We start from the raw sequence: 17,564 nt of genomic DNA, 5'->3' as shown, positions 1-17,564 counted from the left end.
TCATATGGTCTGGGACAGTCACTCAGCCTCTTGAACCTACAAAATGCTCTAAGTGTGTGCCTGTGGGTGTGTACGGTTATGTTTATGTTATGTTAAGATATGAGAGAGACTTGGGACTTGATTTGACGCAATTGTCGGCAAGAGTTCATAGTTAATATTCATCGCCCTCGTCTGATATTAAAACTACTATCTACTGCTGCTGAACCCCACTTGAACCCCAGCATGCCTATTCTGGGGGGAACATTCGCCAAAAATAGCCAATCTGCAAGCTCTAAGCGCATCGTAATGCAACGCGCTTTGAGCTTGTAGATCGGCTATTTAAATTTAAAAAAGGCGGTTGAGTTGTAACTCAAGTCTGTTTCACTAAGACTACAGGGTTTAAGTGGTTACATTCACGGTTGTGGGTTTTGGGGCCAGAATAACACTGCAAAGAGCAGCAGAAATGGGAGGCATCCAATGTTAGCTTGGCTTAATTTAGCCATGGGAAATCACCCCCGTTTTAACGCACAGCATCTGATCTCCAAATAACACTGAGCCTGCTTTCCACCTGATCGCCTCTATGACACCGAGTCACTTAGCCCTGCAAGTGGGGTGAAGCTGCCTTGGCGGACTTTGCCAAGCTGACATGCTGGCACACGGACTGGTATCAAAGTAGTCTGGTGGGGTGTTGGCACTGGGCATCATGTTTTTTTTATGCTTTTTTTCTTTTGCCCCGGTGTGGAGCGGTCGTGTTTCACACAGGCAGGGGGGAATGCCAGCTGACCCTGTCTCTTAGCACACAGAGTGGCCACTAGGGGATGCCAAACATACTACTCGTCTACTGCTAGTAGAGGGCATGGACTAGCGGCAGTGGTTCAGGAGATATTGTGGTTGTTTTGGAACCGGAATGCTCCTGGTTCGATACCCAGCTCCTCTTGGCTTTGTGTTAAAGTGTCCTTGAACAAGAAATTGAACCCGTAAATTGGTTGCATGGTGGCCTCCACTGTCGGTGTGAGAATTGGTGAATGACACACGCGTTGTAAAGTGCTTTGGATACCGGCGCTGTAGAAATGCACTGTGGTGGTTTTAAGGAGGTTGTGTGGCTGGGTGCGTGAACTCACCCACAGTGGCCGTGCGTGGAGGCAAAGTGTAAAGGCGTGAATCCATTTTCATCCGAAACATCAGCGGACACCCCTGAATTTAACAGCAGCCTAACACAGTCTGACAGAGAGAGGGAGGGAGAGGATGGAGAGACATGAGGGGAAGAGTGGAAGGAAAAAGAGGGAGACAGTAGGGGAGGACAGAAGGTAACAGATAGGGGAAGACAGAATGAGAGAGAGAGGGCGAGGGAGAGAGAAAGACAGGAGACAGAATGAAATTGCTGCTGGACAAACACAGTTCAATTAGATGTGTGTCTCCATGCATAAGTGCATGTACTGTGTGTGTGTGTGTGTGTGTGTGTGTGTGTGTGTGTGTGTGTGTGTGTGTGTGTGTGTGTGTGTGTGTGTGTGTGTGTGTGTGTGTGTGTGTGTGTGTGTGTGTGTGTGTGTGTGTGTGTGTGTGTGTGTATGAGTGCATACATTAGTATGCATCGTGCACACTCCTTCACAGTCCTCTTAGTGCTTCTGCTTCCCTGGTGCGTGTGCTTCTGAATTCTGCCTGTCCTTCACATGTATTAGGGCTGTTCATGGATCAATGCCTCTTGACTGACAGTACAACCAAACATCTCAGCAGGGATCAGGTGTGTGTGTGTGTGTGTGTGTGTGTGTGTGTGTGTGTGTGTGTGTGTGTGTGTGTGTGTGTGTGTGTGTGTGTGTGTGTGAGAGAGATTGAATGAAGACATGCATTATGTAAAACACAGCCATGTTTCCTAGTCTTGAGAGAACAGACAGATGGGATAAGACACAGCCCATGTCACTACAGACCCTTAGTGGAATGGATTATACTTGCTAATAATTTAGTCTAATTTGGCTGTTTTAACCTTTGTGCCAATTTATGTCAAATAGTGCCTAAGCTAAGCCGTGAGCGCTGGATCTTATTCTCACAATGGTCAATCCAGCTTCAAATATTTAGTAGCAGTACCTTTTTATTTAAAGTATCAATCAATATTGGTCTATAGATGTCAGTCAATCCATCGCTTTGGGCAATCCTTGCACACATTTGTCAATCATTCAAGCAATCAAACATGTCATGGAATGATCGGAGATTGGCAGGTTACAAAGGACATGCCAATGGTGTTGCAGGGCTGACAGCAAACAGGAATTGTGAAATCATTTATACAATGCCTCATTTCTGTGCAGCGCTAGGACCTTTAAATCTTTTAAATCAAGAGGGCAAGGGAACAAGATGTGGGATGAAGAGGCGATAATGCCCCAGTCTTTCTTTCTGATGACCCCAGGCCAGTTCATTCATTCAATTATTCCCTGAGAGGCTTTTTCAAGACAGCTCTGCTCTTTAAGACAATTGATGGAATAATCGATCGACAGAAAGTTTCTCAAATGTCATTTTAGTAATCGGATAATCAGTTTAGTGATGTATCATGTATATTTTTCTAATATGTGTAATTTTACAACTTGTATTAATGTGAACGCTTGTTGTCTCCGCCAGGCCGAAAGGCAGAGTATGTTTTGCCCCCTGTCCGTCCGTCCGTGTGTCCGTCCGTCTGTGTGTGTGTCCGTCCTTCTGTCTGCGACCAGCTAATCTCCGCCGCTGTTGGCCCTGTCGCTGTGAAAGTGCGCACACACACTCCCTGGATGCCACAGCAGAACCTCTGCCCCACATTTTTCAGATCAGCCTGTCATAGCGCCACCATGAGGCCGACTTTTGCAAAACACATTTTTTGCTATTACTCCTACAGATTTTGTCCAAAAACACGCAAATCGGTACACAGTATCTCTATAGCCATGTGATCAACACGGATCTGTCTGATTTTCCATATTCCACCTGATTGTCTAAAATTGGCTTCCAAAGTATGCAGGATTGGTTCATTTTGAACAAAATGCCTCAAATCATGAACGCAGAATGCGATTTCCGTAAAACTTTCCACAGAGATTCCCACTTGGCCCAGGAAGAAATGCCACTTGAAAACGTTCACATCAGCCTCATGGTGGCGCTATAACAGGCCAATTCACGTTTTTAGCTATAACTGCGTGAAACTGCACGCACACTCCCTAAAAACCTTTTCCCTGCATTTTTCACATAAGCGCCACCAGGAGGCTGAGTTTTGTAAAACACATTTTTTGCTCTTACTCCTTCAGATTCTGTCCAAAAATCACGCAAATCGGTACACAGTATCTCTACAGTCATGTGATCAAGATGGATGTGTCCGATATTTCATATTATTCCATCCTACTTGGCTAACATTGGCTTCCAAAGTTTGCAGGATAGGTCCCTTTTGAACAAAATTCCTCAAATCATGAACGCAGTGGGCGATTTCCGTGAAATTTTGCACGCACATTCCCACTAGGCCGAGGAAGAAATGCCACCCTTTTCACATTGGCCTGTTATAGCGCCACCAGCAGGTCTAATTTAGCAAACCACATTTTTGGAACAAAATGCCTCAAATCATGAATGCAGTGTCCGATTGTCATGCAAGGCCTGCTGTAAGAAGAAATGGCACCCTTTTCACATTGGCCTACTATAGCGCCACCAGGAGGCCACAATAATCTACCTGACCTGGCGGAGACTTGTGCTCCGAGGAGCACTTTTTCTAGTCTTTGTTCTATATTACACAATGAAATCTAATGTTTGAATGTTTAATTGCTGGGTATATGTATCAAGCAAATTCAAGATGTTGGTTTGGGGTCAGACACTGTACCTTGAGATGAGCATTGGCCATCATTTAGTACTTTATTACTTTATTTTAATGTAATTTTATGGTATACATTATTCAAATACGGCAATCAGAAAAATAATTAAACAACAAATTAAACAATTGCGGGACAATAATCATTAGCTGCTGCCATCAGGTACCTGTGTATCCGTTCTGAGCAGCAGCAAACAAGGCAGAGGTTTGATGGACGAGAAGTTGTTGTTGTTGTTGTTGTTGTTGTTGTTGTTGTTGTTGGTCAAGATGACTGGACTTGTTGTCCATGGTGTTGGTAGTCATAGTTGTGTTGGTGGTGGTCGGGTCAGGTTGGTTAAGCAGCATTGACAATAAAGTGACGTTTCCCTGGGAAGCAGCTTGGAGGAGCAGGGGGCGCCCGCCGTCCAGGGCAGCAGGCCCACCGCCAGCTAGAGGAGAGACTACGGAGGTACACCAGCCTGGAGGGAGGAGCGAGGGGGAGCAGAGAGAGAGGTATAGGGAGGGTGAGGATTAAAAGAGAAGGAGGATGAAGGAGAATAAGGAGGCGGTGGAATTCTTCTAGAACCGCTGAAGGCGGGGGAAGCGAGATGGCGATGGTTGGCGGACAAGGGGACGAAAGAGAGAACACACTTGAGTTCCATGCAGTATAGCACTGTCCCACCCAGCAATGGGATCATAACAAGAATTTGGTTATCCACTGGATTATCTATACACTACAGCACATGGTATACTATCTATATCTATAGCATCTATATATACAGCATATCTATATATCTATACTGTATACAATATATATATGCTTTCATGTGAGAACTGTGATCCTGAACATTAATTTAAGAGTGTAAGAATGGAACAATATACAAATTCACGAGTTTTTATGGTTGTTCTGAGGAAATCAATTAAGCAAGCTGTTTAGAAACGTATAAATAACTGTTACACAAAACAATTTACTGCAAAGGGTACATAAAAATACTCTCAACTTTGTAGGGATTAACAGTTAGAGTCAACCAGGCCAGGAGCCTGGCAAACCAAGGTGGCACATTTGTTCTGGCACACGCTGCAAACCTGGGTGACTTTGGCATTCATTTAAGGTGATAACAGGTGGAACTCGGGTGCCAAGCGAGGACCAGGGCTCAGCTCATCGTCCAACACTGATGACAGCTCAGCCATTCATACATCAACACTTGCATTTATCCAATCATCAATCTCTATACAGTACAATATATTAATACCAGTGAATTAAACCTGTCCATGCACACTGAATTTAGTATTATTAATTAATGTCAGTTTATGAAGGCAGAAAATACAAATACAAAAAAGTTGAAGAGTAGAACAGTAATAGTAATAGACCCTTATTACTACACCCAGATCCCTAGCTAATGCTAATGACTAAATCAGACTCTACTTTATTGAGAAGCAATTTGCTAACAGTAGAGAGGGCTACAGGGTAAAGTCTCTTGTTAAGCCCCCGGGACTCTGAGGGGAGGCTCTGGTGTTAATTGGAGGTGAGGAGGTTAAAAGTGTGTGGTTCGAAAGCGGAAAGCGGAGCTGAGAACGAGAGGACAGAAGGTACAGGGAAGGAGACGGTGCATTTCAGAATCTCAAGGACGCAGGTGATTACACTTCCAGAAATGCCTGTCTGTGTTAGGGCATAGAGAGCTGAAGACTGAAGGTGAGTCCTCCAAGGCTTGGAACGCCTGGCTTGGCCGGGTGTTCCAACAAACACAATTGGCTGTGTTTGTGGGTTTGAAGCCGGCAGGGGAGGGCAATCTCTGTGACAGCACTTGCGACTCCTAACCCTATCACAATTATTACATAATCGCCTAATAGCGATTATTTCAGATAGTCACAATTATTTTTCATAATCGTTTCCATGTTGAAAAATGTTCATACATTTTCAGAAATAGTGGAAATAGCACCAAAAGTAAATCATTAATCGCAATTTGTGTGACAGTTAATCGTAAATTAAAATGGAGGAGACATGTGGCTATCTGTATCTACAACCTACCCAAGACCAACAGGTAGGGACTATACACGTGGGGGGATTGGCAACAACTAAATTGGGGAGAGAGAAAAAAGAGAGGAAAGAGAAAGTAGTCGGCAATGGTAGAAGAAAAACCAGGCCTATCTTTGTACAAGAGCATTTCACCTAACCCATCATGTGACCTCATGTACAGTGACAGTCATGTGACATTTAAGCATGAAATGCAAATGTCTTTAGTTCAAACACATTTCCATTGGTAGTTAACATACTTAGTATTAACGAAGCATACTATAGCATCAGGAACACATCATAACAGAACTGATAGCACATGACATACTGTACAATGCTTACAGAATGTCATATTGGAGATGACACAGGAAGAAGAATGGACTTGGGTGACTTGGAGGTGTTAATGGAATCACAAACAGGAAATAGGAAGCGTGCACGCAGGAAGTGTAACAGTGGCCGCAGCATGCTGTGGGGAATTTGGAAGAGGGAAGGGTGGGAGAGAGCAGCCTCTGGCATCAGCTTCAGAGAGGACAGGGGTTACTGGTAGGAAGGACCACACACCCATCTGTACAGAAAGAAGGGGGTGGTGGGGGGCATAATGTGTGTCTCATGTAACCTTGGAGCGTTCCTGTGGGCTAAGTTAGCCTAGCTTCTCTCACTGACATGTTAGCTATACTTTACATGTTACTGCATATGACGGCTGTTCATACTGATACTGCTACTGCAACTAATGTGACAACATGGGAGATGATAGGCGCCAAGAGGGAGACAGCTATTAAGGAGACAGCGAGAAAGAGAGAGAGGAGGAGAGAGGAGAGAGGAGAGAAAGAGAGAAAGAGAGAGAGAGAGAGAGAGAGAGAGAGGGAGAGAGAAGGAGATCGTATCTCAAGAGGTAGCCTAAGGTTGGGGACAGAGTCTCTGAGGTAAACATAATGGAGCCATGTGTTACTCTGCTCTGCATTCCTGTGGTTGGGAGAGGTTCCCTGTGACCTGACAGCGCCACTGAGCTAGGCTACGCTGGGCTAGGCTCGCCTGAACCTAGTATTACAAGAAGAACAAGTGTAGCCAAGAAGAGGAGGTAGAAAATTGGGAGGGAGAATGAGGGAGCGTGATGCCCCTTTACCTGATGCTGTTGCCAGGGGGATGTCTGCTGGGGCGCGCGAGCTACGGGAGGATGGAGCGCTAGCCGAGGAGGAGGGGGAAGAGGAGGAGGATGCGGTGGGGAATGAGGGGGAGGGAGAGGGGTTTATGGAGGGGCTACTGACAATGGTGGGGCTGATGATGGGGAGGGGGCACTCTGCACATGCTGCTGCTGCCGGGTGCTGCTGAGGGTCCCCGATGGACCCTCCCACTGTGGAGGAGGAGGGGGAGAGGGGGCAGGCACCCACCTGAGACGCCGTCAGGGCTGGGACCATGTCCAGGGTGGGTTTGGGAGGCAGCTGGGGCGTGGCCGGTTTTAGCCCCGCCCCTTGGGAGCGGCCACCTTCCCCCACCATTTTGATGGGCGGGTGAGGGGTGGAGGGGGTCTGGGAGAGCCCAGGCTTTTTGGGTGGGATGGGGGGCGGGTTGCCCCGGTCGATCCTGGCCACGGTAGGCGACTTGAGGCCGATGGGGTGGCTCAGGCGGCCGGGGAAGGGGCCTCCTTCCGAGGCAGAGTGTGGCAGGCCCGGACGCAGGGACCCCGCGCCCCCCGCCGGAGGGCTAGTGAAGCGCGAGAGGACCTGCGTGACCGTGTGGCGAGCCTGCTGCTTGGCGGCAAAGTTGTCACGGTTGGTGGGCGAAAGGTCACGGGCCGGTGGGCTCTGGTTGGCTGTGCCATTTTGGTCCTGTTCCTGGAACTTGTAGCGGGCGGCCTGGACGCGCGGGCTGACCCCGCTGGGCACGCCGTGTAGCGGCTGGCCCTCGGAGCCATTCTCCGTCTGAGGGGCCAGTCCTCCAGAGCCACTGTGGACGACGCCCCGGCCACCCGTCTTGGGCAGGCTCAGGCCCACGTAGTTGGCCGGGGCGGGTTTGACGGGAATGGTGAGAGGGGTCTTCTTGGTAAGACCCTCCACCTCAGCAGGGGGCAAGTCCGTCTGGCAGGACGTCGTCCGAGAGCTGACAGGTTCCGTAGCCACTGCGACAGAGACTAGGGATTTGGGTGCAGGTGTAGGTGTAGGTTTGGGCGGTGTGCTAGGCTCCGCTCCGGCAGAACTAGCAGGCTGCTGGACGGCAGCGGCGGCACTGCCATCGGTACGTACAGTCCTGAGCTGCTCCACCTGCCGGCGGAGGCTTTGGCTCTCGGCCTCCTCGCGGCCCAGCCTGGCACGCAGCTGCTCGCGCTCTGTGTCAAACTCAGACAGCTGTTTCTCCATCTTGGCCTCCATCTGCTGACTGCGCTGGCGCTCGGTACCAAGCTCTTCCCGCAGGACGCCAGAGGCCCGGCCCTCCTCGTCGAGGCGCGCCTGGAGCTCGTCGAACCGCTGGGACTCCTCCACCACGCGGGTGGCCAGCTGCTTGCACTCGCGCACCAGCATCATGACGATGTGCTTGTTCTTCTCACGCTCGTCCTTCAGTTGAGCCGTCAGCTTGCGGTGCTCCTGTTCCAGGCTCTGGAGCTGCAGCTTCTCCATCTCAAGCTGAGGGGTGAGAAAGGGGGAGGTAGAAGAGAGGACTTTCATTAACCACATGAACCCTAGCATCCCTATTCTGGGGTAAACACTCAGCGTAAATAGCAGAGCTTAAGCTCACAACGCATTGCAACGCGTTTGTAGATTTTTAACAGTGAGTTACAGTATTTGGTGTAGAGGGGAAAAAGGATCCCTGGGGGACTACAGTAAATAAAGTATATAGGTTTAAGTGTTTAAAGGGAAACTTCGCTGATTTTCTTTTCTGAATCCTAACGTTCCTATTGTGGGGGGGAGGGGGAGTTTTGTTCGATTTTTATGAAAGCCACCATACAACAGTAATACAAAAACATTCAGTTTGAACAACCTTTTATTCTGCAAATCGCAATGTTGGGGGGAAGGCAGAGACAGACATTCAGCAGATCAGGAATATTGCCTCTAACTATTAACTGTTGCTCAGTAACAACAAAAAATGAGAATAGAAAGAATAGAAGAGACAACCTTACCAGCCACAGTTATAATTGGCCAATGTTTGGCTGGTGACTGGTGCTAATTTCCCACCCAGAGAGAGTGGAGAGGCATGCATAAATGCAAGTATAAACACCATCAGGCCAAAAATAGATTTGAATATGGGTTCAAGTATCTGACGCACACTTGATATGCGGTATTAGGCCTAACACACAGCCTCAAAGGCAGGCACCATAAGGTGTATCAGTTATGAACATATCATTTATAATTATAAATAAAACAGATTTGGTCCTTCTATTTTTCTGCTTTGATGTAATTACATGAAACACACACACACACACACACACACACACACACACACACACACACACACATAAAGTGAGATTCTATGCACAAGCTTACACAATCTTGCACACATACACAATCAGCGAAAATACTATGCATTAAAGCAATACACTGAAATGTACATGAGCGCACGTACGGACGCACACGCGCACATACTGTACACACACGCACTCAACACACACACACACACACACACACACACACACACACACACACACACACACACACACACACACACACACACACACACACACACACACACACACACACACACACACACACACACACACACACACACACAGTGCAGCTTCCACAAATATCAGCATTTTCATTTTCAATACACAGCATTTACCCTTCCCCTACAATCAATCTCACCAGCAAAGATACACACACTCCACTCATTTCACGTGTACAGTATGTGAGCTATCATGTGCAGTATGAGCCTATATTTCACACACATGAACACATCTCTCACACACCCCAGCACCCCCCCCCCCCCCCCCTTTCTCATCTGTGATATACTGCTGGACCAATTCCCGTAATGCATCATGTGCATCAAAGACCATATATCCATTGATCAGCTTAGTCTGTTGGGGCAGCACATTGTCTGCAGCACGTTCTCAAAGTGGGGTCCGGGGACCCCACTTTGCAGTCTCCCTCATTGAGGGGGTCCCCAGCTAAATGAGGAACAGTTTAAACATTTGAGCCCTGTTTTTTTTTTATTATTTAAAAATTCCTGGCACAAAATCTTGACATGAAAATGTTTGAGGAGAACCATTGGTCTGAAGGATTGAGTCTCCACTATAGTGAGATTATTCTTTTCAATTTTTTTGTTCTATAAAGTTGAGCAGACAGACTTTGGACTGTGTTATTTGTTGAGACAGGCAGTAGGAAGTGTCATGTGGAGACATCATAAGGGAGCTACGCAGGAGGAATGGCCTGGCAGGATGCAATTCGGAGACAGCAGGTGGTAAACGACGTGGTTCCAGAAACAAACCACTTTGCCGTCTCTGGGCATTAGATGAGCTTAGCTCACCATACATACTGGTAAGGAAATCAATACACTTTCTTGATGAATAGAAAAGTGCACTCTCTCTCTGTTCTGCCCATTTGTTCATTAGGACAAAAATATCTACCACTCTCAGTCAGCTTCATTAGACACACTAATCCATACATGCACCAGACCCAGATGCGAAAGGGAAAAGCAGACTCAGATTGTGATGAGATAGGAGGAGACCATTTTGAGCATTATCTCTCCTCAGGATCAAATTGAAAGCGGGTACATTTGCATTCTGTTTGCATGTTCATCCATCTTACATTAGACAGTGAAGCAAAAGTCAAAGCTAATAGTCCTCATTTACACAGTAAACAATTATAGACAGGAGGACAGACAGGCAGTCAAATGAACAGACAGGGTAAAGATAAATGTATCATTTAGATCATTAGATAGACAAGACACAACACAGGGGGGGGGGGTTGGGTAACGTAACGGGCCGGCAGTTCATCTATTCACAGTGCTTTGCTATACATATGATTGGATTTTGATGACTTGTCCGCCCCCTGACAGTATATTTGGAGTGGGACAGCTATTGTTAGTTTTGTGTTGGCAGTACAGAGGCCAACAGGGCTTAGCAGCCTTTCCACCCAACTGCCTGCTCCCTGTCGCACTAACAAGCCTCAAACAATAGAGCTGATATCACAGACCGCTTCAATAAAACAACTGTTCCCAACCCCCAACATACACCACCCAAATCCAATACCACCTCCAAGGAAAAACATAATGTGAAAACATTGAATATTTAAAAATGTTAAACAGTTTACAGCACTTTTCAATTTCAAACAAATCCAATACTAATCTCCTCTGACAGCTTTTGATTAGAGCCACAGTTGAAAGCACTGTCACCACTTTTGTGTCACAGCCTTTAGGTTCATCGAATGGAGGGACTGTAGAGCAGTGGTTTCCAAACTTTTTAGCTCGAGACCCAAAAGAGAAATTAGACGTTTGCCCGGGACCCAAACTAGTGAAATTCCCTTTCTGGGAGTGTGTTTCAGATATGTGGCGGATACAAATGTTAATTTTGACTATGGGTAGGTTGTTCATGATGTATTACAAGATGAGCCATGTTTTGGTCCTAAACCATTCAATGCTTTGTAAACCAAGTGAACAGTAGTATTTTTGAAATACATTCTTTGAAAGACAGGGCCAGTACAATGATCTGAGAACTGAAGGGATATGATCTACTTTCTTGGTAATAGTAAGGACTTAAGCAGCAGCGTTCTGAATCAACTGCAGCTGTCTGATAGATTTTTTAGGGAGTCAGTCTACTGAAGATAAGTGCATGGACACATTTTTTCAAATCCTGCTGAGAGTAAGGTGACAGTAAGCTTACGGGCTAGCCAGCTCCCTAGGAAGTTAGCCGGCAAGCTAGCTACTGTGAAGAACAGGAGAGAAAATGAGAGAGAGGGCGAGAGAGCCCCAAAAGCTATTTTGAGAGGGAAGTATTTCAGCTCCTGCGGTCATGACCTCACTTGAAAAGAAAAAAATTGCAGTCTCCCAAAACAACACCTATGTTTACCCACAAAGCCAACAATAACCAATGTTTTCTCTCCTGGTGTTGACTGCTTTGTTCCAGATTGGGCTCTTGTCTTCAACTTCATGACTCATTCATGGGGTGGGTGGGTGCGTGCGTGCGCGCGTGCATGCGTGGGGGGGGGGGGTCTGAGTCTGCTTTCAGCTTTCCCTAAGATCTCATGGATAATTCAGTGGCTTTACTCACAGCAAAGATGACACGTGGAGAAAAATAAAACGGGATAAAGATAGCAACGGAAACCCAGTTCAAATGGGGTCTACCCAGCAACCAGGAGGTTCCCTGTTAAACAATGTGGTAGCACTTTACAATAATGACCCGTTATAAAGCATTTATAAACATTTATAAGTAGTTTGTAGACTATTAACAAATCATTAACAATCTGTTTGTTGACATTCGTAAATGATTACTAAAACCTTTATAACTACAGTTACAAATTATTTGTAAAGTATTAGTAAGTAGTGAACTATTCATGAATAAGCCATTTATATACATCTGTAAAATATTATTAAATCATTTGTAACGACCCATTCTAAAGCATTTATAAACGTTTATAAGCAGTTTGTAGACTATTAACAAATCATTAACAACCTGTTTATTGACATTCGTAAATGATTACTAAAACCTTTATAACTACGGTTACAAATCATCTATAAAGGTATTAGTAACTATTCATGAATAAGCCATGTATAATACATCTGTAAATGATTATTAAATCATTTGTAACTGATGTTACATAATATATACAAGCTATTGGTAGCTTGTTCATGTTTAACATATGCTTTGTTAAACATTCCTAAAGTATCTATAAATCCTTAGTACATGTTATTATGTGCCCTATAGTAAAGTGAAGACAGTTCATCATTTACAACTGTCTGTTAATGTGTTTGTTCATGTTTAACATGCTTTGTAAAACATTCCTAAAATATCTATAAATTCTTTGTACATGTTATTATGTGCCCTACAGTAAAGTGAATACAGTTCATCATTTATGACTGTCTGTTAATGTGGACTTTCTCCTTACCTGTTGCAAACTACCTGGCTTTCATGAATGCAGACACCAAACAATTACTAGAATTATCATTCATGTTAAGCAAATGATGCGTAAGACATTCGTAAAGAGTATGTAAACCATTTGTGGTGTTAGGGACCAAAAAAGTCACTACAAAGTACTACCAATCAACTCTAAATTGCCTGAAACGTACTCCTAACAGGTTTTTGGGGGGACGATTTTGGCCTCCACACTTAGTGATTATTTCGGATTTAACTTTCGTTTCGGTGGTGACCAACTTTCGTTTCGGTTGTTTGATTACAAAATGTGAGTTGTGTAAAAAATAATCTGACTATACTAAGTTGTTATTTGTTTGTTTAAGTCAGGCTATACTCTACTCAGAGTCATAAGTTTACAAAATGTACTAAAGTACAGTGAACGTCTGTGCGGTTTGTCTTCATCACTGAAAATAACGTACATGTAAACTGATGTCATGTGCAGTTGGGGTGAAGAAACACAACTATTTCACTCCTAATAATACCTATTTGATTTGACATCCTGACTTGCTGCTGTAGCTGAGGCTTGAACCTGTTACCTGCGGCTCACTAGTCAGTGACTCTATCCATTCACCTACAGCTGTTTCCTTGGAATCTGTGGTTCTGAAACATTTTGTTGTCAACCCCCCAAATTGACATGTATTTGGGCAGTGGATCCCAATGTGAAAAGATGTAGTGTCAGGGCCCCCATGAAGAAGATTTATATTTATGCTGTAACACATTTTTTAAAAGTTATTTGTCTTGTTTGTTGTTCAAGTCAAAGCACCAGGAAGGCTGTACTTGTCAGCCATCTGTTAGCTCAATGGGTTGAGACGCAGTATTCATGATCCAGAGGCCATGAGTTCAAATCCCATTGATGTCTTTCCTATGAATCTTTCCTTTGCAGACTGGCTTCCAGAAGATCAACTGAAAACTACCAGGAAGGCTATATTTGTCATCCAACTGTTAGCTCAATAGGTTGAGACGCAGTATACATGATCCAGAGGCCATGAGTTCAAATCCCATTGATGTCTTTCCTATGATTCTTTCCTTTGCAGACTGGCTTCCAGAAGATCAACTGAAAACTACCAGGAAGGCTGTACTTGTCAGCCATCTGTTAGCTCAATGGGTTGAGACGCAGTATTCATGATCCAGAGGCCATGAGTTCAAATCCCATTGATGTCTTTCCTATGATTCTTTCCTTTGCAGACTGGCTTCCAGAAGATCAACTGAAAACTACCAGGAAGGCTGTACTTGTCAGCCATCTGTTAGCTCAATGGGTTGAGACGCAGTATACATGATCCAGAGGCCATGAGTTCAAATCCCACTGGTGTCTTTACTGTGATGCTTTCCTTTGCAGACTAACTTCTAGAAAAACAAGTTAAAACCACCAGGAAACCTGTAACTCTCAGCCAACAGCTTAGCTCAACTGGTAGAGCGTCTGTCCAATAACATGACTTGACTTGACTTGAGTGGGTTCAATTCCCACTCGAGGCAAGTGTCCCCTTAACTTGTTTTTCTAGAAGTTAGTCTGCAAAGGGAAGCATCACTAAAGATATCAGTCAATTTATCCGTTGCCCCAAGTTACCGGGGACACTTGACTCGAGTGGGAATCGAACCCACTCAAGTCAAGTCAAGTCATGTTATTGGACAGACGCTCTACCAGTTGAGCTATAATGTTGGCTGAGAGTTACAGGTTTTCTGGTGGTTTTAACTTGTTTTTCTAGAAGTTAGTCTGCAAAGGGAAGCATCACAGTAAAGACACCAGTGGGATTTGAACTCATGGCCTCTGGATCATGTATACTGCGTCTCAACCCATTGAGTTAACAGATGGCTGACAAGTACAGCCTTCCTGGTAGTTTTCAGTTTATCTTCTGGAAGCCAGTCTGCAAAGGAAAGAATCATAGGAAAGACATCAATGGGATTTGAACTCATGGCCTCTGGATCATGAATACTGCGTCTCAACCCATTGAGCTAACAGATGGCTGACAAGTACAGCCTTCCTGGTAGTTTTCAGTTGATCTTCTGGAAGCCAGTCTGCAAAGGAAAGAATCATAGGAAAGACATCAATGGGATTTGAACTCATGGCCTCTGGATCATGTATACTGCGTCTCAACCCATTGAGCTAACAGTTGGATGACAAATATAGCCTTCCTGGTAGTTTTCAGTTGATCTTCTGGAAGCCAGTCTGCAAAGGAAAGAATCATAGGAAAGACATCAATGGGATTTGAACTCATGGCCTCTGGATCATGAATACTGCGTCTCAACCCATTGAGCTAACAGATGGCTGACAAGTACAGCCTTCCTGGTGCTTTGACTTGAACAACAAGCAAGACAAATAACTTTAAAAAAATGTGTTACAGCATAAATATAAATCTTTTTCATGGGGGGCCCTGACACTACATCTTTTCACATTGGGGTCCACTGCCCAAATACATGTCAATTTGAGGGGTTGACAACAAAACGTTTCAGAACCGCAGATTCCAAGGAAACAGCTGTAGGTGAATGGATAGAGTCACTGACTAGTGAGCCGCAGGTAACAGGTTCAAGCCTCAGCTACAGCAGCAAGTCAGGATGTCAAATCAAATAGGTATTATTAGGAGTGAAATGGTTGTGTTTCTTCACCCCAACTGCACATGACATCAGTTTACATGTATGTTATTTTCAGTGATGAAGACAAACCGCACAGACGTTCACTGTACTTTAGTACATTTTGTAAACTTATGACTCTGAGTAGAGTATAGCCTGACTTAAACAAACAAATAACAACTTAGTATAGTCAGATTATTTTTTACACAACTTACATTTTGTAATCAAACTACCGAAACGAAAGTTGGTCACCACCGAAACGAAAGTTAAATCCGAAATAATCACTAAGTGTGGAGGCCAAAATCGTCCCCCCAAAAACCTGTTAGGAGTACGTTTCAGGCAATTTAGAGTTGATTGGTAGTACTTTGTAGTGACTTTTTTGGTCCCTAACACCACAAATGGTTTACATACTCTTTACGAATGTCTTACGCATCATTTGCTTAACATGAATGATAATTCTAGTAATTGTTTGGTGTCTGCATTCATGAAAGCCAGGTAGTTTGCAACAGGTAAGGAGAAAGTCCACATTAACAGACAGTCATAAATGATGAACTGTCTTCACTTTACTGTAGGGCACATAATAACATGTACAAAGGATTTATAGATATTTTAGGAATGTTTTACAAAGCATGTTAAACATGAACAAACACATTAACAGACAGTTGTAAATGATGAACTGTCTTCACTTTACTATAGGGCACATAATAACATGTACTAAGGATTTATAGATACTTTAGGAATGTTTAACAAAGCATATGTTAAACATGAACAAGCTACCAATAGCTTGTATATATTATGTAACATCAGTTACAAATGATTTAATAATCATTTACAGATGTATTATACATGGCTTATTCATGAATAGTTACTAATACCTTTATAGATGATTTGTAACCGTAGTTATAAAGGTTTTAGTAATCATTTACGAATGTCAATAAACAGGTTGTTAATGATTTGTTAATAGTCTACAAACTGCTTATAAACGTTTATAAATGCTTTAGAATGGGTCGTTACAAATGATTTAATAATCTTTTACAGATGTATATAAATGGCTTATTCATGAATAGTTCACTACTTACTAATACTTTACAAATGATTTGTAACTGTAGTTATAAAGGTTTTAGTAATCATTTACGAATGTCAACAAACAGGTTGTTAATGATTTGTTAATAGTTTACAAACTACTTATAAACGTTTATAAATGCTTTTTAACGGGTCATTATTGTAAAGTGCTACCAACAACAGGAATATTTTGAAAACCTTAATTAGACAACGTAGAAGAGAGACAGACAGTAAACAGCAGGTAGAGAAGTGGTGACATAATAAGACCCAAGTTCATTAGATGGATTTAATCATTGTAGAAGAATTTCAAATCTAGCTTGTAGATCGGCTATTTTCAGTATATAGGGCTTAAGTAGTTAAATGGTTCCACGTTAGTCTTTTCAGATTGTATTGTTTTTTTTTGTCATTTGTAAGTTTCTAGTATGTTGAAATTGTTTGACTTTATTTATTATTGATTTTTTTCCTGCATTCTCTGGTACTGAATAAAATAGAATAGAATAAAATAAAATAAAATAAACAGCTACTGGTATGACCAAATTCCAACTTGGCAAAACCATCCCCGGGTCATTGGCGGTACACACGGCAGGTTTGAAGTGAACCGGTGCCCAAGTTATGCCCGGGACAGGCACACACAGACACATAGACACACACACACACACACACACAAGTTCCTGGAATTTATAAATAGATTTCTGGACAAATGCCGAGCTGACCAACTTCCTACCCTACACATCCCTCGGGTCCTTGCTGATATGCACGCCAAGTTTGAAGTCTATCTATACAATTACATGTTCATGTAGATGCATTTGTGCTTCAATCAATCAATCAATCAATCAATCAAACAAACAATATTCTGGCTACTAGAACACTGGGCTGAAGTCGTATTGAGAATGAGCAATTTGTATTCATCTACACAGTACATTATATACCCCTGTGTATATGTATTTACACACACACACACACACACACACACACACACACACACACACACACACACACACACACACACACACACACACACACACGCATGCACGCGCGCGCACACACACACGCACGTGTAGATGGATACATCCCTGCTCTGGTGATATATTATGCATCCAATA

General features: G+C 43.8%; 1 protein-coding gene across 1 annotated transcript in view; it reads right to left on the bottom strand.

The window, feature by feature from the left end:
* The window catches only part of cttnbp2 (cortactin binding protein 2), an 89,035-nt gene that overhangs the window by 27,798 nt on the left and 43,673 nt on the right, over positions 1–17,564 (bottom strand). Inside the window, exons 4-6 of the mRNA XM_084060934.1 lie at positions 6,901–8,395; positions 3,952–4,242; positions 1,101–1,200 (exon numbers count right to left, since the gene is read on the bottom strand). Coding sequence (XP_083917060.1) covers positions 1,101–1,200; positions 3,952–4,242; positions 6,901–8,395 — 1,886 coding nt within the window. The remainder of the gene's footprint in view (positions 1–1,100; positions 1,201–3,951; positions 4,243–6,900; positions 8,396–17,564) is intronic.

The sequence above is a fragment of the Gymnoscopelus microlampas genome, assembly GCF_963454915.1.
Source record: "Gymnoscopelus microlampas genome assembly, chromosome: 6".
Lineage (NCBI taxonomy): Eukaryota > Metazoa > Chordata > Actinopteri > Myctophiformes > Myctophidae > Gymnoscopelus > Gymnoscopelus microlampas.
Note: the sequence above shows the minus strand (reverse complement) of the source record. Positions and strands in the feature narration are given on the sequence as shown.